Consider the following 21,860-nt stretch of genomic DNA (forward strand, 5'->3'; position numbering starts at 1 on the left):
CAGCGATCCCACTGGCACAAAGCCGCTGAAGACGTGAAGTCAGGTAATGGAAACCCGACAGCAGCCAAAGCAACAGCACGGGGGGTCCAGCCCCACCAGCTACAGCCCTGGGGAACCGCTCCCCAGCTGGGCACGTCACCTCTCGGCAGCAAAACCAGCCCATCAGGCAAGTGGGCAAGAAGCCGTGCAGAGCTGCTCCTGGATGGGTGAGCTCGTCCCTGGGTCAGCCCCAGGAAGGGGAGGTTGGGCGTACAGCACGCCACCGGCACGCCACTTTCCCTGGATACCTGGTGCCTTCCCACCACACGTGCCTTGTGGGTCTGCCCCACAACGTCGACTAAGGGATAATCCAGCACCTGCTTTTACTAACTGGGAATTACTTTGCAGAAAACGTACTTATCAGCATAATGTCGTCTTATTGTGGAGTGCTTTTATTGTTATTCACTTAATTAAAGGGAATGATACAAAACTAACAGCCATGAAAAGCCACTCGCACCTGATGTCTCAGATGTCTCGACCACAAAACCAGCTGGAAGCCAGCAGCCGTGGCGGTAGGTGTGGATGTATGTCCTCAAGGAAGCACCTCCCCTGGTCCACCAGAATGGCCCCGCAGGGATCCCCACAGTGGGGACACTAGTCTGAGCTCTCTCAGAAACCAAGGGAACAATTTTGTCCTACTGAAACCCACACAGAGCACTACGCTAAAGAAAAGAATTAGAAAAAAGAAAAAGCCTGACATCTTCAGAGCGCGTACCAGGAAGGCCGTTACATACCTTCCCCACAGACGCCTTAAAGTGAAGATTCTATGAGCCGTAACCTATTCCCGCGTAACAACTCGCTTGGATCACTTCAATTACCAAAGCTGGCTGTAGTGACTCACATTGCTCCCATCACGTAACGTATCTTGTACTTGGTAAATGTAGCCACATGTAAGGATTATAGCTACTCTGTTCTTTTTTTTAATTAAAAAAATCATTGATATGGACCATAACAGCCGCTTTATTTTTAATAATGTTTGTCGTGATGATGATGTGGAAAGAAGGGGACAGACAGAGTAATTAACCAGCCTACTTTTAAACCAGCATTATCCTATTATTATTCTAAGGTGATATTTAAATATCAAGAAGTGCTTTACTAAGCAGCAAATTACAGGAAACAGGGCTTGACAAAACTGAAATAACTTCCCACAACAGAAGTTTTAGAATTTTCACATTTCTTTTCCCCAAATAAAAAAACAGAACAAAGCCCTAAAAAGCAAAAATATAGTGCTGCTCGCATCATTGCCAGGTACGAAAAACACAGTACGGTCGCATTATTTCAATATTCTGCTTTTTTCTTTGAGTAGCCAAATACTGTAAGAGGAAAACAAGTATATAACAAATAGTAGACACTGCAGCTAAAAGACTTGCTCGTTTGGGTCCATGGAGCCACCTGGGACTGTTGGGAGTTCCCATGGCAACCTCAGCATGGACAATTATGGAGCAGCTCCAATTATTCACAATATGCCTGCTGAGAACGGAGTTTCATTTTGAGCTGGCCACAAATAATGCCATTCTGGAGAGAAAATTCACAACCAAAGGTTAAAACGAAATGAAAAACAGTGACAGATTTTATCCTGCCTCCACTTCCTACAGGAGTGTATTTTTATCTCTAAATATTAATGATGATGTATCATCTATAAATCACTGAAGACAGATTTGGTCATACTGCTAAATGAGCAGATAATTGATTCGTAAGCTTTAGTGATAGGTGAGATCCAGAAAATATATAGATTGATTAAAATTTGTTGTATTGAAAATACTGCACCATACCTGTGGCATAATATACCTCAGTTTCTATATACTGGACAACCTCATATAGATAATACATAGACAGTACATAACCCCAAAATTCCTTGCAATAAAATCTAAAAATACTTAGTGAGGTCGCTGCGTGGTTCCATTAATAAAACCACCATCCTTCTCAGCTCTTCTCTTGCCTTTCCAAATGTGGTCCCGTTGGTCGGATCGGATCTATAACCTCTGGGCACAAGTCAGGTGTTAATTTTTCAACCGTTTTAGATCTGGCAGAATGGGTCACGAGGAAGCTTTGTCTTGTGACTAATAGCTTTTACTGTTCAATTACAAATGTAAGTGAAGAGAATGTTTGAATATATTATTTATTTACTTATTTATAATCTCTACAGCTATTTTATGGTAGATTTACATTGAATAAATGACTTAAAGAATCTGTGCCAGAAGGTCCAGTAAGTAAAGCAGCACATCAATGAGATTTGTGTGACTAATAACCACATTTAAGTAAGAAATCTGGGCTGTTAAAGTGGAGCTAGAAGGACGTGATAGGGTTGTGTAAACAGTTTAAAATCAATGAGAGCCTGAGGCCAAAACTTAAAAGATGTCTGTTGAACTATAGGCACAGGCAGATACTTTAAAAATTCTCACTGATTTAAATGGGAGGTAGAATCTTGGAGATTCTACTAAGCACATTTCTGAACTGTAGTCAAAAGGGCAAACTCAGTTTTAAGAATGACTTAGGCTTTTTTTTTTTTTTTTTTTTTTAAGACCAGAAACTGGTTTCAGAAATTTCACATCTACCAGTTTTCTGTTCTTTTAACTTGAAAATATTCTTTCTAATTCTGAAGTTTTTCTGTTCTTATATATATATATAGCTTAGGTTTGTGTACAGCCCTTTACTCTGAAGACCACCATTATTCATTTTAAGTATTTGATATTAGTAATGCAATACTTTTGTAGCAATTGTTGTAATTTTGTACTAAAAATCAAATCAATGTAGCCTGGATATCAATCACACTGTCATATATCGAAAAGTAGACCAAGCACCACAAATACAGACTTGATTAACAAGCACTCTGAAGTTACTCCTTCCTATAAACTGATAAATGAGAAGATAGCCCAGTATGACCTCTTGGTCTATGTATATTCTTAATCTTCCTGACAAGTACACTCCCCTAATGAAATGGCAGCCAAGACCTGCAACCTTTCGGTAAGGTTTCAAAGCTGATTTCAGCTCAGTGGAAATAATTATTTAGATGATGTCATTGGAGCGCTGCAACAGTTGGCTATAAACCCTCCAGAAGGGACAGGCGCGGGAGGAGAGGTGGGGGTAGCCCTATGTTAGGGAGTGCTTTGATTGTCTACAGCTTAATGATGGTGACGATCACGTAGAGTGTTTATGGGTATGAACCAGGGGAAAGGGCAACAAGGCAGATGCCGTGGTGGGAGTCTGTTATAGACCACCCGACCGGGTGAAGAGGCAGATGAAACATTCTATAAGCAGCTGAGAGAAGTCTCACAGTCGCTAGCCCTTGTTCTAGTGGGACACTTCAACTTACCAGATGTCTGCTGGAAATGCAGAACAGCAGAGAGGAAAACCTAGGATGTTCCTGGAGTGTGTGGAAAAGACCTTCCCGACAGCTGGTGAGGGAGCCAGCTATGGAAGGCGCCCACTGGACCTGCTGTTTGTGAACAGAGAAGGACTTGAGGGTGATGTGGTAGCTGGAGGATGTCTTGGGCACAGAGATCATGAAAGACAGAGGTTTTGATTCTCGGAGAAGTAAGGAGGGGGTCAGCAGAGCTGCCACTTGGACTCCCTGAGGGCTGACTTTGCTCTGTTTAGGAGCCTGGTTGACAAGTCCCCTGGGAGGCAGCCCTGAGGGGCCGAGGTCTCCAGGAAGGCTGGACATTCTTCACAAAAGGAAATCTTAAAAGGTGCAGGATCAGGCCGTCCTCATGCTGAAAGACAAGCTGGTGGGGAAGAAGACCAGTCTGGCTGAACAGAGAGCTTTGGCTGGAACTCAGGAAAAAAAACAAGAGAATTTATGGCCTTTAGGCGAAGGGACAGGCAACTCAGGAGGACTACAAGGATGTCGTGCGGTTACGCAGGGTGAAAATTAGAAGGGCCAAAGCGCAGCTGGAACTTAATCTGGATAGTGCTGTAAAAGACAATAACAAATGTTTCAATAACTACATCAGCAACAAAAGGAGGGCTAAGAAGGCCCAGAAGGAATATCTGTGGAACTACAGGCCTGTCAGCCTGACCTTGGTGCCAGGGAAGGTTATGGAGCAGATCATCTTGAGTGCCATCACACAGCACACCCAAGGCCCAGTCGGCATGGGTGCTGAAAGGCAGGTCCTGCTTGCCTAACCTGATCTCCTGTGACAAGGCCACCCACTTAGTCACGTTGTCTACCTCAGCTTCAGTAAAGCTTTTGACGCTGCTTCCCACAGCATTCTCCTGGAGAAACTGGCTGCTCATGGCTTGGACGGGGGTACAGTTAGCTGGGTAAAAAACTGGCTGGATGGCAGAGCCCCGAGTTATGGTGAATGGAGTGACATCCAGCTGGTGGCCAGTCACACGTGGGCTGGGGCCAGCTCTGTGCAATACCTTTATCAACGATCTGGAGGAGGGGATCGAGTGCACCCTCAGTCAGTTTGCAGATGACACCAAGTTGGGCAGGACTGTTGGTCTGCTGGAGGGCAGGAAGGCTCCGCAGGGGGGTCTGGGCAGGCTGGACTGATGGGCCGAGGCCAGTTGTATGAGGTTGAACAAGGAGAAGTGCTGGGTCCTGCCCATGGGTCACTGCAGCCCCACGCAGCGCTGCAGGCTGGGGCAGAGCGGCTGGGAAGTTGCCCAGTGGGAAAGGACCTGGGGTGCTGGTTGACAGTCCGCTGAACACGGGCCAGCAGTGTGCCCAGGTGGGCAAGAAGGCCAACAGCATCCTGGCTTGTAGCGTGGCCAGCAGGACCAGGGCCGTGATTGTCGCCCTGTGCTCAGCACTGGTGAGGTCACACCTCGAATCCTGGGTTCAGCTTTGGGCCCCTCACTCCAAGGGGGACGCAGAGGGGCTGGAGCGTGTCCAGAGACAGGCAGTGGGGCTGGGCCATGAGTCTGATGGGGAGCAGCTGGGGGAACTGGGGTGGTTTAGCCTGGAGAGGAGGGGGCTCGGGGGGACCTTATCGCTCCCTACAGCTGCCTGACAGGGGCTGTAGGTGGAGGGGTCAGTCTCTTCCCCAGGTAACAAGCAACAGGACAAGAGGGAACAGCCCCAAGCTGTGCCAGGAGACGCTTAGATTGGAGAGCAGGAAACATTCCTTCACCAAAAGGGTTGTCCAGCACTGGAACAGGCTGCCCAGGGAGGTGGTGGACTCACCACCCCTGGAGGCTTTTAAAAGCCCTGTAGATGTGGCACTTAGGGACATGGGTCAGCGGTGGCCTTGGCAGTGCTGGGTTAGCGGTTGGGCTTGATGATCTTAAAGGTCTTTTCCAACCTAAACGTTTTTATGATTAAATCACAAATAGCAGCATATTTCTCAGTGGTATTTACTTGTTCCTTAGTATAGAGTACCTAAAATAAAATAACTGTGTAAAGCAAGATATAAATGATAAGAAAAATAGCGTAAAAGATGATCAGAGTCAGCACCACTTCTGTGCCATACCAGAATAGCTGATTAGTTAAATACCACCATCCAGACATCTGTGCTGTTAATTTTTGTAAGCCATCACATTAATTCCCCTTGAAACCAAGTAAGAACATGACTTGGAGAGAGCTGATTCCCTCTGTTCCTTCTCACAGTGGCAAACTTTGAGAGAGAGTAAGAGGCTGAACCTAAATCCTTTTACCACGTAGTACTGCATTATACGAGCCTTGGTCTAGTTACAGTTACATGTTTTGTTTGGCTACCAATATTCCCACGTATCGTCACCAAGTTTCAAAACTGTCCATTACGCAACTCTCTAAATACTCCTGGAGACACGCGTGCTCAGGGAAAACCTATTCCCTTTCCTTGATTAATTCAGGCCACTAAAATAGCATCAACCAGGCTACTTCCAGAACTGGGAAAGCCTCAAATACACAGTGCTGAAGCTGAATTAATTAGACTTTGAGACAGACTAATTATTTCTGAGGCAGAGCTGACCCTATGTGAAGCTGCCATTTCTGGGACTCAATCCAGGAGCTGCACACGATGCAACCTCTCAGGATTTCTGCTCCGCTCCAGTGCAGGACACAGATAAATCCTGACTATTCATTCTGCAACCAATGTATTTACAGTAGGCTTAAGAAAAAAAAACCCTAAGAGACTGTAAATTCAATATGCAAACATATTGCATATAATAACTGACACTTTTAAATAGACAGTTTTAGTGATTTGTCTCTGTCCTGAGAAAAACCAGGTAGATTTCTATACCTATATCAACAGCATATACATATCCACCTAATTTCAGACTCTGTACATTGCACAGAGACGTGTAAGGGGTGCAAAGAACTACTTTTGAAGCTCTTCTTTCTAGAGAGGATAAAAAGTAAATATGATCTTGAAGAGAAAATGACCTAGTGCAGCAAAATAAAATCACACTGGTCAGATCACAATTGTAAAGAAAGGAAAATGGAATGGAGATTCAAATACTTCTCAAATGTGTTAACAAAAATCATAGTTCATGCTGCAGACAAAAGTATGGTAGCTGATCCAAATGCGTTCAGAAGAAATTGATGCACCTTTTCTTTTTCTTTCTTGAAAGTTGAACATGTGCCGTTTTTCCTCACTTTCTTGGGTTAACCCATCTTTTATAATAACAATGTAGAATTCTGCCTGATGGTGAACATAAAAAATTGCTATTTCAGGTTGAAAGGAACAGGCGTAAGTGTTTATGCACAACAGGTATATTAATTACTTTTTGGATTAACAGCTAAAGTTGTAAATGTTCAACCAGAAAAAAGAAAACAATACTGTGGCCTGGGATATTTCAAATTCAAAACTGAGTGCGCAGCTGGAAAGAGCAGTCAAGTCAGATGAGCTGAATCCAGTACAGCCGTTAGCAAAACACTTCCCAAACCATCTCTCTCCCTCTTGCTGGGTTTAATGGCCAGCGAGTATTTTGCTGTAATACCGGCTGTAGCAGTCAGAAGAGGCAGAGTTGCTGGCTAAGTCTGTTCATTAGGAAACGATTCCTTTGCAGGGCACGGTGAGACCATGCTTGTGACTACTAACCACTCCAATTTGCACCACAGAAAGCAGGACGACTGTGGGAAGTATTGCTTTTCTTCAGCATCTCTTTTCTGCACAAAACCAGCAATACCTCTTATCCTTAAAAACATCCATACCCTCATTTAAGATATCAGAATTTCAGATGACAACCTTCTACAAAGATTCTGAGGCTCCAAATAATCAGCAATTAACACTGTCAATATTTTCTTTAAAAAAAAAAAAAAAGAAAAAGCATTCAGTGTGAAACATTCTAAGTATTAAAATATTGTTTTGGATAATTTCATTTGTCAAATAACATAGATACTAGTGATGACTAGCAGATTTTGCAACAAGTATTAAAAGACATTGAAATTATTACATATACTTGACGTACAATGTTTTAAAATACCAACTCCACAAGTGTCATAGCAGAGAAGCTGAACTCTCAGAAAAATGCTACCACTACTGAATTAAACTATTTGGTCCAATCTTCAGGAAACCCAAAGGCACATACTGCTGTCACAGGCAACAGAAACATAGATAAAAATAAAGATAGCACTCTAATATAGATCTTTTAATGAACTTTTTTTTTTCTTGGTGCAATAAAGTGAAAAAAATGTATGCAATATATAGTTGCACCCATCTGTATCTAATCCTCACCTCAAACTTCTGCCGGAGCTCTGCATTTCCATCTTCATCGGCATCTGGAATCGGAACATTATAATATTCACCTTCTTCTTGATTCAGCAGCTTGTACCTGTGGAACGTTTGGGGGAAAAAATGGTGACTTAACAGTTTTTTTCCTGTTAGATTTAAAATCTGATTTAGTTGTTTGTGTGTGGTTTGTATCAATGTCACAGATATGTAAAGAACTGCTTTCAAAGATGTAAAGCAAACCCAGAAACTGAATATATTTAACCTAAAATTAGATATTTAATCCCAAACTATCTGCCAAGGCAGTTTAATGGACAAGGAAATTCTTCCCACTCATCCTGTAATATGATGGGAGACATCAACCCTGAAGAACCTTTCCCTCCAGTGCGCCTGTAGCCCTAAACAATTATTTTTGACGAAAAGTACTTTTTGAGAAGATGTGACGAGCTCTATCCCTAGCTTGGTAAGTAATGAGATGGCATTTTATAAAATCAGTTCCCATGTACTTTGAATTTGCAGAGCTATATATAACATGATGTTATAACATAACTTAGTAATGAATATATCGTATTTGAGATAAAAATAAAATTCGTATCACAAGACGATGTACACAGAATTGAGTTTGCAGCAGCTCTAGGCTCCAGCAGAAGTTTCATGAACACCACAAAAGAAAAGTATTCCTTTTGTTATCATCCTTGTTTATATATAGACTGTGTTTCCTAGGTTTAGTTGCATATTCAGTGAATTTATAGTCCGAGATACAGTGAAAAGCTCCCAAAAAGGTAGATTATATTGAAGAAAAATACTGGGTTTAAACTTTCTCCACTCTCTTTTTAGAAACTCTTACCACCCACTGGCTGGCATCTTCATAAGCTCTGACACCCCGAATGAAAGAGATCCCATGAAATCATTTCTGGTTGTTCGATCCCAGTCCCAGACCTCTACAGATAACCGTCGATCTTTGTCTGTAGGTTTTAATTTACTAAAAAGGAGAGAAATAGAGGAGTTTTCAATGCCACACTGAAATGGATTCAATACATACAAATATACTTCATTACAAGGCGTTAAAACTTACAATGTGAATGACTCATTCCAGTCTGGATTCAGAGTAGAACGGATGGTTTTTGTTTTTTGTTTACTTTCATTCTTAGGATCTGGGATGAGCTTCAGTTTAACGTAAGGATCGGAAAGTCCATTTGGATCCATGGGAATTAGGTTTTTCGCTTCTCGCACTGTCAATATAAAACACCGCTAATTTGTACAGGATTACAAATCAACATTAAGCAAGCAGTGACGTGTCAAATCAGAGTTAGTGAAACGTGTTGAAAATAAAACAAGTCGTGAAACCTGCTTGTCAGACTCGGCATGGAAGGAACTACTCTTTGTAAAGTAAAGCTGCGCGCAGTGATATTTATCAGAACAGTAGAGAGAAATGACAGGAGAGAAGAGCAATTGGCAAATGACATGAGCTTCCAGGCAACTCTTTTCCCTGCAATGGAATGATTAAATGTCCAAATCCATCAATATAAATTTTTAAGCAGGTAGCAATTCTTTGTGCATTTATTTCTTCTTAGGTTATATAACTACAGGACTATCAGCCAAATACTTTAAGGGCACTAGCCAGATCACAATAGATGTCAGGAAGATGGGTTATTTTATATTATTTGATACAATCCCTCATTGGAAGGTATCTAACACTAAACTTCCATCAGATTCATGGTTTGTTAGTTGTCAGATGGGATCGCTGTAAGTATTATGTCACGACAGCAAGCAAAGTAACAGCACAGCGAAGACAAGTTTAACTTCAGCTTCACAAAAATGTTAATGCAGCTTCTATTTTTACAATGTCAAAAGAAGGCATAAAGCGAGTTAATATATCTCATGTTGCTACCGATCCTCAAAGAGAGAGAGACAAGAATAGGCAGCAATCCGCACGGGGTGCTGTTCCCGCAGGGCTACATCCCGATGTGGAACCAGGCAGGCAGGCAATGGTGGGTTACAAAGGCATCCATCGGGGGCTTGGCAGCTTTCGGGGGTTCAGCCCGGCTGGAGTTACTGCAGCAGCTGCGAGGTTCGTTAGGCAGCTCACACGTCACCGCAGGGCAGTGGAGTATTGCAGCGGACGAGCAAAGGCAGCACCCCTCTCCCCCTTGCAGAGGACCAGTAACGCCCACGTAACCTACATACAGCACGTAGGGTTTCATTCTGTGTTAACAGCATTCAGCCATCAGCTTCTGCTGAACCTCAGAAGAAGAGGTGGATTTTCCTCATACTGAAACCCCGTCCCACCCAAACTGGTCACGCTGTGATGAGCTGCGGTGATTGAGTTGGGATGGGGGATTCAGACCTCACAACTGGGCATCTCAAAACCTACTGGGAGCAGCAGTAACCCTCTGGGCTCAGTTTGGACAGAAAAGAGCTTTGTTCATTTGGAAATTCTTTTGTGAGATTCATAGTTGTAGATTAGACTTGTTTCTGGAAGGAAAACCACAAGAAGCTTTGAGGGTGACACGGTTCCTAGGGTATGAAGGCAGGCCAGCATTTAAGGGTCACCAAAGAGATTATTCCGGATCAACAGTGGCCTCAGCTACTGCTTTCTCAGCGTCAGCATCAGGAGGGCTTTTTTGATTTATCTATGTGACTGAAGAAATCAGAAAGAAAATTTAGAAAGGATCAACCCTTAAGTCACCTAATATTTCTTGGTGGAAAGCATTTCCTTAAAAATTTGAACTTTAGAGTCACTTAACTCAATCAGAGCTAACATCAAAAACAACAATTAAAAAAAAATGCTGCCAGGATCTTCGGCAACAGATAGTTTCCGTTTGCTGAAGGCTCCCTGCTCCATTCCCCCCAGATTAAAATGGCATTTTCATATAACAAACAGAAATTGTAGACTTTCCCAGGATTTCAACCTGTTATTTCCCAGCACGGAGGTTGAAAGGCATCCAAGCAATACAGATACTTTATAATCTGTTGTTTACTCTCATTATTTATAAAATAAGAAGGGGACGGTTTTCAGGCAACAGTCTAATGACGTAAACCAGCTAAGTACCTCTCTTCAAAATGTCTTTTTGTTCTCCCTTTAGAAACAAAGGCAGGACCGTGGTGGATGAGAACTGTGCACTAATGCTTCCGTCAGAAGGAGAAGGGCAATGAATTAAAGCGCAGGACATATTATTGTGCTTTACTTAAGGACAGTGAAATGAAAGACTGTGGTGTTGACAACACCCCCGCTAGAACGTAGCACTGAATTTACTAAGCCATGTAACGGTTCTGTTCCATTTCCTAGACACCAGGTGTATTGACAAGTTGATGTAATTAGCTCTAGGCTGATATTTTATTTGTACAGGATGGAAAGAATGTTTGAGTGTTCATAATGATTATGCTCCTTCAAAGGACATAACCGCTTCTCCTGGTTTCAGCTGGAATAGGGTTAATTTTCTAAGTAGAGCACTTTAGTGCAAATCTACTGTGGTAGATGGAAAACCGGGGGGGTGGGGGGGTGGGAAGAGTGCCCACTGCAATAGAAAACAATTTCAAACTGTTTTTGACCTGCTTTTTTTATTTATTATTTATTTACTTATTATTTATGCATTTATTTATTTATTTAATGAGAGTACTAGATGAGGGAGAACAAGTTGGAAGAGAGAAATACCAGATACAACTGGTACCTTATAGCCAAAATAGCTGTTGAAAAAAAGGTAGCGTACAGGAATGCAAGCTACTTATTTGGAACACACTGGTTTGTCAAGACAATTCTCATGCAGAACAGATATCCTGATGTAAATTAATTATTGAAATTAGATCATGGCTGGCAGGGAATCACATCAACTTGAACAAACAGTTGATACCGATCAAGTTACGTTTCTTAAATTTGTGTTTACAAAACGAGAGACAGAAAATGCTCATGGGCTAAAATTTTAAAATAAAATGTAATTCTATTCACTAACTATATTACTTAAGTAATTCTACCAGAAAAAATACACTGTGTTCTAAATGAACAGAACAGAAACAAGCATCTTTCTTGCAGAGCATCTCATCTGTAGTTTTTCACAAGCCCGTATAAAGCTGACCGGGCTTTGAAACTGGAGAAATGACAGCTGTCCGTGCAGGGAAACTGCCTCCACTCTCAGCTACTCCGAGTTTTCCTCCACACCCAGCGGTCAGCTGGAAAACCATTTCTGTTTTGAACCCATGAAAAAAATACCCCACCCAATATTAACATTTAGCCCACTGAAAACGGTCTTCAAATACTTCTGAGGAATAACATCAAGATAAAATAACTTATTTTAAATATTACCATCCCAAAGGGACTAAGAGCCATAAAGTGAGTGAAGGATGAAGTGACAATGCAAATTGCTCTTTCCCTCATCCTATATTTGGTTTTATTTTTGTTTCGGGGTTTTTTTTTGGTCTTCTTGTACATGGCACTTCTGATTGCACTGCCAGGTTTGGCACATCAACTATTACTTCAAAATCCACTTTCTGATTTTTATTTCTGTACTGTAGTTTGGTGTAAGTGAGGAGCAGAACTCTCAACATTTCACAGCTTTCCAGAGATATACATTAGTAAGTTTTTCATTAAAATTCATTGAACAAAACTGCTCTAATTTTAACATGGCCTCTTCACAGGGATCCTTTATGCTTAATTTTTACCTGGATGCTCAGTGTGAAACCAGGCAGAATTTTGAGAAATTGGCTGGGTGGATGCAGAGCCATTCTCCGCGGCTCTGCTACAGAGAGGTCCCTGGAGAAAGCCAGCACTGATTAGCCTTGATACCTGCTGCTGAGCCTAGAAAACACCACCGACAGCAGGAGGGCATGGCAGCCTGGGCAAGGCTACTTTTCTTTTGCAGTAAACACAGAAAAAGAAAAAAAGCCCTCTAAATACAAGAAAAAAAGAGAGCCTCAGAGATTAATTGGGATGGAAAGATGCAACATATACTAAATACAGGCTGCCAAAGAAGTCATTATCTCACTCCTTGTTTTAAGATATCTGGCCTATTTGTACTTTTGTCTGCATAATTAGTACCTCTAGACATCTTTTTCATACTGACTTAGCACTTGGTTTATGGAGGAAACAGCATGATGATACTTGTGCTAAAGAGTGCTTATAAAGAATTAGCATCAAAGTGGTCCACCTCTTTAAGAGCACCCTATTTTTAACAGCCTGGGTCAGGTTTCTGTAAGAGGACCCACAAGAAGAAGAGATTTCCCCTTCCCACCAAAGGCATTCTCTTCTTGTGTGTGGTTGAAACAGAAAAACTTAAATAAACAACTCCAAGAAAATACATCAACTCGGACTGGCTGAGTTCTGCTATAGCTGTAATGATAGCAAGCACTCTCATACTGCTTTAGAATTATTAGTTGATTAAACTCAACGCTGTCATAGAGATGCTACTCTGATTATTAGATGGTTGAAGTGAGATACAGTTCAGCATCACTTACAGCATAACTTGGACAGAAACCTAAAATACTACTTGCCAGTTTTCTGTCGTAACTATTAAGCATGATAATGACCTCTGTACTGAGAAAAGTAGCTGGTACTAGTTAAATTCCTAACATTTTGTCCAGATTAGACTCTTCAAGGGGACTGAGAAAGCACACAGATGAAAAGACATTGAAGACGAGTATATATTGAATTTTCTAGCAAATCCAACCTTGCCCAGGTTTTCCTTCTAAAAACGAGAAATAGATGTCAACTTGCCATAAAAAAAAAAAAAAGGTGCCATTTTCCAACTCATTGTTAATGAAGAAGAGATCATAAATGTTTATTCAACAGAAGATGCAGACTATTTGATGACTGTCCTATGGCTGTTCTATTATGTGCTGCTTATAATCCAGCAGTATCCACCCAGAAGCCCCGTCTAAAACTGGGATGTCCACCTTTCCAGGAATAGTATAAAGACATAAGCAAATACAAAGCTCATTCTTAGGTATTCATACTTTAAATAAATATCTAAATAAGACAGAGTGGGCTGGCAGAGAATAACTGTCATTTTATGTAAAGAGAAGAAATTCAGGCAGAATATGGAGAAATTCAGAGAGCAAATAACAAAACCGGAATTTTTTCCATGAGATTGTATAGGTCAAATGTTGCAATCCATATGCACTTATGGATTTATAACTTCTTGTGCTACCAACAAATAAATTTAGTCATGGGAATGAGTACATAAATATTTCTGTCCCTACAACAAAGCTGAATTATTAGCAGCATGAGTTTACTCAGTTCCTTCTCCAGTGAGTCACAGCTACCTTTTTCCTGAATTCCCAAATGTTGACAACAAAACAGTTTACTAATCACAGCAACCATTTCTGGCCAATCTTTGACTCCCTACAGGCAACTTAGATGAACAGAAATCTCTCAGCTGCACGGGAATAGCTGTTTTTAGAAGACACTTCAAGTCTCAAATGGTGTCGTCTGGCAAGCTATCCAGCGAAAAGGAAGAGAAGGGAGAGCGCTGTTAGCGCCAGCGCAGTGTAAAGTTTCTGTCTGCCCACAATGAAGCACGAGTAAATTATTCTGTAATTCTCATTATTTCCTGAAGACGACTCTGGTAGAGATTCCAGTGATCTGCCCAGTTTACAGATGACTTAGGTGAGCGACAGAGGATCTTGTACTCCCAGCCACGGAACTTTCTTCCAGCACCTTAATGCACGCTTCATCGCAGTTTGAAAGTTTCACCTGCTACTGAAAAGTCTTTCTCACAATTTGTGTGCATGTCCTCTCTGTATGCCAAGTCCAAAGCTGCCTCCAAAACTGCTCAGCTTTCATTAAAGATTTATGATTTCATTAAAACTACCTCTGAATGCTTGCTTTCTGGAGCTGGTTGTGACTCACAACTGGTTCCAAAACAAATCCTGCTTTTCAGGCAATTTCCAGTTCTATACAGTTTTCATCACTAAAAGGGCTTTCAAGAGTGACACTTTTCACTATTCCATAACTACTCACCTGCCCAGCCAAAATTTCTTTTAATACTCCTTCCGAGACCAGCGCCTACTCATTACACCCCATTTCCTGAGTACTGAGAGATGGCAAGGTAATGAGTGTACTATTGGAGCACCTGCACTTCACAGGTGATTTACACACAAGAAACAGATGATTAACTTCCTAACCTAGAACAAGATGAAAAATAAACCAATTTTGCATATTTTATTCCTTTGCATTTCTTAAGATACTCTCTCCTACCAACAAAAAATGTGCCACCATCTCTAACGCAACTTAAATGTCTTGTGCCTGCAATAGGTTAAATTTCAACTGGAAATCTCATAGGAGCAACTGTATTTTATTTTTAACATAAGGTTACCTTTATGAAAATTATAATTGAAAAAAAAGTGTACTACTGGGTAGGACAGCTACTTAATAAAACATAAGTTAACACAGGATGTATCAAGCCATCTGAAAAGGGATCCAGACTGTTCTTGTCTATTCATATACTTAGATAAATACGTAGCGTTTTAGTTATATTTTATGGCCACTTATGAAAAAAAAATGTTTATTTTAAATACCATGCATTGCCTATTTCTTCATGGTGAAGTAAATTTAATGAATGAAATGGGAAGCATCCAGTTGCTACCGGGGTTGGCACTTGTTAGAGGCACAGCTCTTTCTGTAATGAATGCAGCAACCCTGCAGATTCTGGGAATGCCAGAAAAGAGATAAAATATTAGTGAGGTAAAACATGAGATCTGCATTTTTTGGAGCCATCAAAAATGCTTCCCATGTGCAAGTAATTATTTGGGATCACTTTATAGGTATTTGGTACTAAAAGCTGGTCAAATAGCTAGAATATTGAAGTATGTTCCCTTTTAAAATCATTTGCAGGTATTATGAAATTAATGCTAACAAAGGCAGACACTAATACTAACCTAGACAATCACAAATAGAATTATTTGAGTGTGTATATGCGTGGTGGGGTCTTTTAAGAGAATCTAGAAATGTGCCAAAATTCTCCAGTTCATCTCTCCTGCTGCTCGGGCAGAGGCTCTTAACCCAGCTGTCCACAGCAAGCCGTGTGACAAGACGTTAATATGCAGTGCCATAGGGTGGCTCAGCATTCGTACATGCATAAATCATTTGAAAAATGTACGGTGGGGAGCAGAGAACTCCTAGGAAGATTATTGTTGGAGAGCCTGTTACATGCTCCCAACCTCTGCAGAGATGACTGCTAGGTTTCCCCTTAATAACAGAAGCATCACTGAGGAATAAAAGCAGATTTTCTGTATTCTTTCAGCTAAGAAAAACACACTTAGAAACCCTGAAAACGCTGGGTTGTGTGTATATATAGATATATTTTAATAATGTTTATGTAACAGTAGGGTGCATTAGCTGACAGCGAGTCACTAACACCCTGCCTCTAAATCGGTGCCTGTGTCGGGAGGGCAGTTCTGCAGCGGCAGCTGCTGTCAAATCCAACTCCCAGCAACTCACAGGTCACAGTTGAGGATCCCAATAATGTGGCAGATTTGCATGTCAGTGCACCAGATGGGGTTATTTTCTCACAAAGGTTATTATTTACTCACTCTAAATATAATTCAAAAATCAAATAAAATATGAAAACTGTGATTCAACCACCTACAAAGTTGCTCAGAAGGGCCCCAAATTATAAGATGGGCCAAGAAGTAAATGTAAGAGTGACAAAACTTTTAATGCACATCAGGAGGAAGAAAATTCAGTGCAAAAAGCATAGATTAAGAATAGCTAAAACTGCTTCACTATGTCTAAAAGAAAAAACCCCAAGTCAGTTCAACGTATGAAAGGGTCACGAATTCAGTGATTTCAGGAAAAAGCAATGCAGGAGTGTTCCTATAAAAAGAAAACTACCATGTTGATTTACTGCAAGTGCAATGAATTATTAATATCCAATGCAACTCTCAAGCTAGCAGCTATAAAATAACCCACTGATATTTAAGAACTGCAACACAAATAAGCACTGAATGTGGCATATTGACTAGCCCAGGGAAGATGGTGAGGTTTTGGCCAAGTATACCAATAGAAAATTCCTACTCAGTTGTGAAAAAGTGTTGCAGAGTCTCTAACATTCACACAGAAAAGACTGTATGTCTGCCTTCAAGCACCCAGACTGAAAATCCGACCTAGCAAACTGGAATTAAATTTGTTTACATATAGGACTCAATCATTCCCACTGTTAGTTCAACTCAAAACCTGCCAAAGTACTTAGATATTTTAGATAACCTGACCGAAGCACTGGCCAACTCCATGTGGCAGCACTCTGCCTTGCCTCCTTCCCAGTAATCACTGGGAAAACCCCCAGTCCTACTTACCTATTTTATCAGGAACACACTTAGTAAGTGTGCGTGTACTGTGGCCTTTTTTGGAAACAAAAGCCATCACAAAATCCTCAAGTCAATTATGTAGCAGACAAACTGCCACGTACTAAACAGTGTCCCCTAAACAACCGCCTCTTGCAGCCGTCATCAAGCACCCTGCATCCTCGACGGGCTGTCCTGGCTGCAACCGGGATGGTTGAGTTGCCTATCAAAATTATTTGCAAGATGCCAACCAGAGTGGCCCGTCTCCATTTAGCAGCACAAATGTTTTGCATGCAATCAAGGCTGGCTGTGAAAGAATCAGCAGGAGCTAATTAACAACCAAAACAGGACGCAGAGCAGATATTAAGGAATTCAGCTAAAGGAGTTCAACACCTATAAAGTATTTCCTTTGAAAAAGGTTCAAACCAAAAAGGCAGTAATTGATTATTTTTCCTGATGTTCCTAAGCCTCCTGGGCATTTAATTCACCTCCTTTCCTAAAGCTGAAGGCAGAGGTATCATCCCTGGCAGCTCTGGGAACCGTATATTCGAACAAAGGTTTTGTTAATAAATATTTTAGAAGCAATGCCATGCTGAGAGAGAAAAGGAGTTCAACATTTTTGCATAGCAGTATATCCATAAGCTAACAGACAACTGATAATTTCATTTTCAGTTAAACATGCAGAAAAGGTGTCTGAAACTTGACCCAGCCTGGGCTTAGTCTGTATCGTATCTTTTATTTAAAAAGCTAAAAAAGCTTACTTTCAGGGCAACTGCCCTTTTTATTTAAAGAAATATTCTGGAAGCTTGGAAATGCTGACAAGCCTCACTCAAAACAACCTACCAGTTTTATGTATCATCATTATATACAGAACATCATTATTATATACATAACAAAGTTATAGTAAACATTTTTCTTGTGGACCAGAAAGCTATTTAATTGTGGGGTGGAAATGTTTCATTTATAAACACAGAAGTAACAGCATTTGCCAAGTGCACTCACACCAAAAAGGGCTCATGAGGAGAACCGAGAAAATACCCAAAACAGCATCACCATACCCACGTCTCAGACAAGACCTTTACAAATAAAATTGTGACCTCAAAGAGCACCCACTTGTGTAATTGGTTTATAGTGCTTTAGTACCATGAAGACTTGTGACAAACGTTTTTGTCCCTAAAAGGATTATAAACGTGCTGAATCATCAGAAAATAAATACATGTTATTTGTCAAATTCCGTGCGTTACGGCAGGAAGTTTAAGCCGTATTTAAGAACCTTGCTGCCAAGTGGCCTAGAATAATGCAAATATTAAATTTTGTCACTTGGATGATTTTCAGATTAGTTCTCTCTTGTGGTACAATTACTTTCAGCACCTGCATCAGCATCTTTGAAATGCCTCACTACTTAGCAAAACCACCTTTCTGTTAACGACAGGAGCTTGGACAAATTTACCCCTCCTACGTGGACAGGAAGCTATTTGAAAAGTTAAGCTACAATTAAGTACCGCTTGGGATCCGTTCTCATCCTTTCTAACTAAATTTTATCATCCTTCTCCAGTTCATTTTACAAGGTTTGACAGGAGAATATGGAGGTATTTGGATTCAGAGAGAACAAAGCCATGAATGAATACAGTGCCAGGAGGGAAGTTTGCTCGTTCTGTAAGTGAAAATTCAGTGTGATGGTCTGAGTTCCTTTATGTTGCCTGCAAGAGGCTATGGTTAACAGTTGGACTAGATGATCTCAAAGGTCTTTTCCAACCTAAATGATTCAATGGTCTCTGTTGAGACTCATTCCCCAAAGAGAAGGGCAGAGGCAGAAGGAACAGCCTTTTGCCATATAACAGGCTCTAGCCTTCCAACGGAGCAGTGCTGAGCAACGCAACATCCCCAGCTTGCCAACAACTACATGAAGAAACAAAGTCAGAAGCCGAGATGGTCCAGGAAACCTCCCGCTTTGTCGTGCTCTAACTTTGCCCTTGGATTTGATTCCATTTTCCAACACCCAAGAGGCAGACACAAGCACTGTAGCCTGTTCTTTCATAGTGTGCACACCGATTTCAGTTTCTTGCTGTACTACTCTTACAGATGTGTCAGTGTGCATCTATTGTCACGCATTAAGATTTGTTGCCTTCAAGTTTTCTTCACTGAAGAAGCAGTTTTGGTCACCTGTGATGACACACTAACCAACCCACTCTCCTGAGGTCAAAGCTTTTGACAATTTGTGTTTTACGAGTGTCTCCTACTGCATCTCCTACATTATATTATATTTATTTTGGTTCTAGTTACTATGGCACATATTTGAAATTTCCTTAAAGTTTTGAGCCATAACAAATTGGGACTTTCTTTCAGAATTTAATTTGTTTTGCAGACTTGCAGACCTGTTAAAAAAAACAGGAACAAAATTTTCTGTTATACCTTCCCTTATTTTATTTCTGTCCACCCTAATTCTTGCCCTGTGCTCTCCCTTTGAGTAAATATACTACAATCTGATTGGCAAAGAACGTTTTTTGCATATTTGTGTCCAACAGAATGGAAAAATCAACAATAAAGTTCACTACCAACTTTATATTTCGGATATCAGATACACTAATTATCGGTCGATCCCAGCTAAAACAGAAAGCACACACAGAACAAATATAATACGCTGTAAACACAAATTCTTATGTAAATTCTGAGTGATAAACTCCAATCTTGATACCGCACAAGGAAGTTCTGCTGGAGGTAAACAACCTATTACATGTCTATTTAGGAGGACAAATAGTCCTTTCCTTCAACTTGTAAAATGCATTTTCCACAATTTTTTCTGCAACTTCAGACTCGGAGTGGGTCGGGGTGTGTGTGTGGGTGTGCGTGTGTGCACACAACCGACGCTTACTCATAAATCCTGGGACAAACACTTCCAAGGAAATGAACTGCCACCCTCTCCTTCCTTCCTCTCCCTCCCTCCTCCCCATTTTGGTAACCTTAACCTTACAGAATGTGGTAATTTATTTTTTTTTTATTTTAAAACTCACTGGGAGTAATATTTGGGATTGAATCCAAGTTGCTTTTATTTATCAAATACTCTGAAATGCAGGAAACAACTCCTCAGCTGATGAAAGCTCAGAGTATTTCTTATGTTCTGAAGATGATGGCCAACTTCCTGAACAGCTAGCTATCCCACTGGGCTGCTTTCTACACAAAAAACTGACATTACAGTGATCTTTCTAATTAATAGTCCTGAGTTTTTAACGCTATTATTACAGCTTTCATTTTTCTATTCGTTTTTATGAACACCAGTTCGTAGAGTTTCTCGATTCAAGGACATGTTGAACGAAATCCTCACACTTGTGAAGGGAAATACTCTTGTCACTGGCTTTAATGCAGAAAGATCTGACCAAGTTACATAAACCCACAGTGTATATTACACATTTATAAAACCCTCAAAGTCCCCAAACGAGTTGTTTACCTGTTACTTCCAGTTTGTCACCAGTGACTTCAGCTTTCAGGTAAATCCTTCCTCTTTTCTCTGTGTGATCCATGCCACAGAGGCTTGGGACGTTAATTACACATTGCTTATGAACGTTCATATCACAGGCTGTGGATATAAAAATGATGCAGACAGCTATGAGAAGCTAATAATTTGATTAAACTGCAAACACTGAGCAAAGTGAAAGTTAAGATTACACCGCTGAACTGTTGGCAAGACTTTTGCATACAGCTGCACGGTTTTCAACTGAATGGCAGGACTAGTTTCCATCTTACAACACACTTAATAGACAGTGAATGAAACGGAGAATAAAATAATCTAATACAGAAACCTAAAGAGAGAATTAATGAAGTGCAAGGAAATAAAAGTGAAAATGGAATACAGACTTGCTGGGAACATGACGAAGAAAAAACAGTGCATTCATGCCAGTGCTAGCAATGAAGGGAGTTAGGTTTAAATTGATTATTAGGTTTTTCTAGCAGGAGACTTCCAAGACAAATGAAATACAAGGAAATGGACCTTGGCTACCAGTTGAAGTGACATTTCAGTTTTCAACAGTGCGTTCAGCAGAGCAGTCCCAAAAGAGGCCTTTGCAAAACCGCCATGGCAAGGGCTCTTCAGCCACATCAAGCCGAATACACCACGTTCTCAGCAACAGAGGTGATTCTCATTAGTGTATTATTATAGTACAGAAATATCCACTTGAAATATAACAGTACTATAAATAGCTGACATTTGAAATGGTATTTTCTGCAGAAAAGAAGTAAGAAGCTGCTACTCAGTGTTTCCACTGACTTTCTAAAATATCCTTTTGGTAACATAGAAAGATTTCACTTACTGTCACATTTCATCCCTTGGTGCAGAAGCCCATAAAGCAGTGACCCACAATGGTCACAAAAGGTTGGGCTCCCATACGTGTGGATCTTAAATTTGTGCTTGCTTCTGGGATCCTGAAGGATAAAAAAACAAAACAAAACAAAACAGAAAGTGATTCTCAAGTCATAAAAAAAATATATGAAAAAATTATTAGTCCAAATAGCAAAAAAACTCTGGCTCTGCAACTTATGCTACAGAAAAATATATCTCAGCATGTGGCTTAATCACAAGCTACATCGGTGCAGGTACCTTGGTTCCTAATTTTCCTTTGCTTCGGTGGTGTTAAGAAAGAGTGTGTCAGCTCAGAGAACACAGGCTTGTTCCTGTGATTCACCTGCACAAAAACTTCCATTTACCGACTGTACATAGACGTAAAGTATAATGACATATGTATATATGACATATGTACATAAAGTATAATGACAGCATTCAACCTGTAGCTAAAGTGTCGTATAGTTTATGGCACTTCTTTTAATACTTTTTAATACTTTTTTTAATACTTTTGGGTGTTATCATCACCATTCTGAAACAACGTCTCCAAATACAGCAGGAGAGGAGGGAAGTAACGGATAATGGGCTGATCTGAAATACAGTCAAATGGCTGTAAA

General features: G+C 40.7%; 1 protein-coding gene across 1 annotated transcript in view; it reads right to left on the reverse strand.

The window, feature by feature from the left end:
- PRKCA (protein kinase C alpha) overlaps positions 1-21,860 on the reverse strand; it is a 164,175-nt gene that overhangs the window by 42,878 nt on the left and 99,437 nt on the right. Inside the window, exons 4-8 of the mRNA XM_080389101.1 lie at positions 21,215-21,326; positions 20,356-20,484; positions 8,713-8,869; positions 8,485-8,619; positions 7,644-7,740 (exon numbers count right to left, since the gene is read on the reverse strand). Coding sequence (XP_080245227.1) covers positions 7,644-7,740; positions 8,485-8,619; positions 8,713-8,869; positions 20,356-20,484; positions 21,215-21,326 — 630 coding nt within the window. The remainder of the gene's footprint in view (positions 1-7,643; positions 7,741-8,484; positions 8,620-8,712; positions 8,870-20,355; positions 20,485-21,214; positions 21,327-21,860) is intronic.

Source organism: Falco punctatus (genome assembly GCF_963210335.1).
Source record: "Falco punctatus genome assembly, chromosome: 1".
Classification (NCBI taxonomy): Eukaryota; Metazoa; Chordata; class Aves; order Falconiformes; family Falconidae; genus Falco; species Falco punctatus.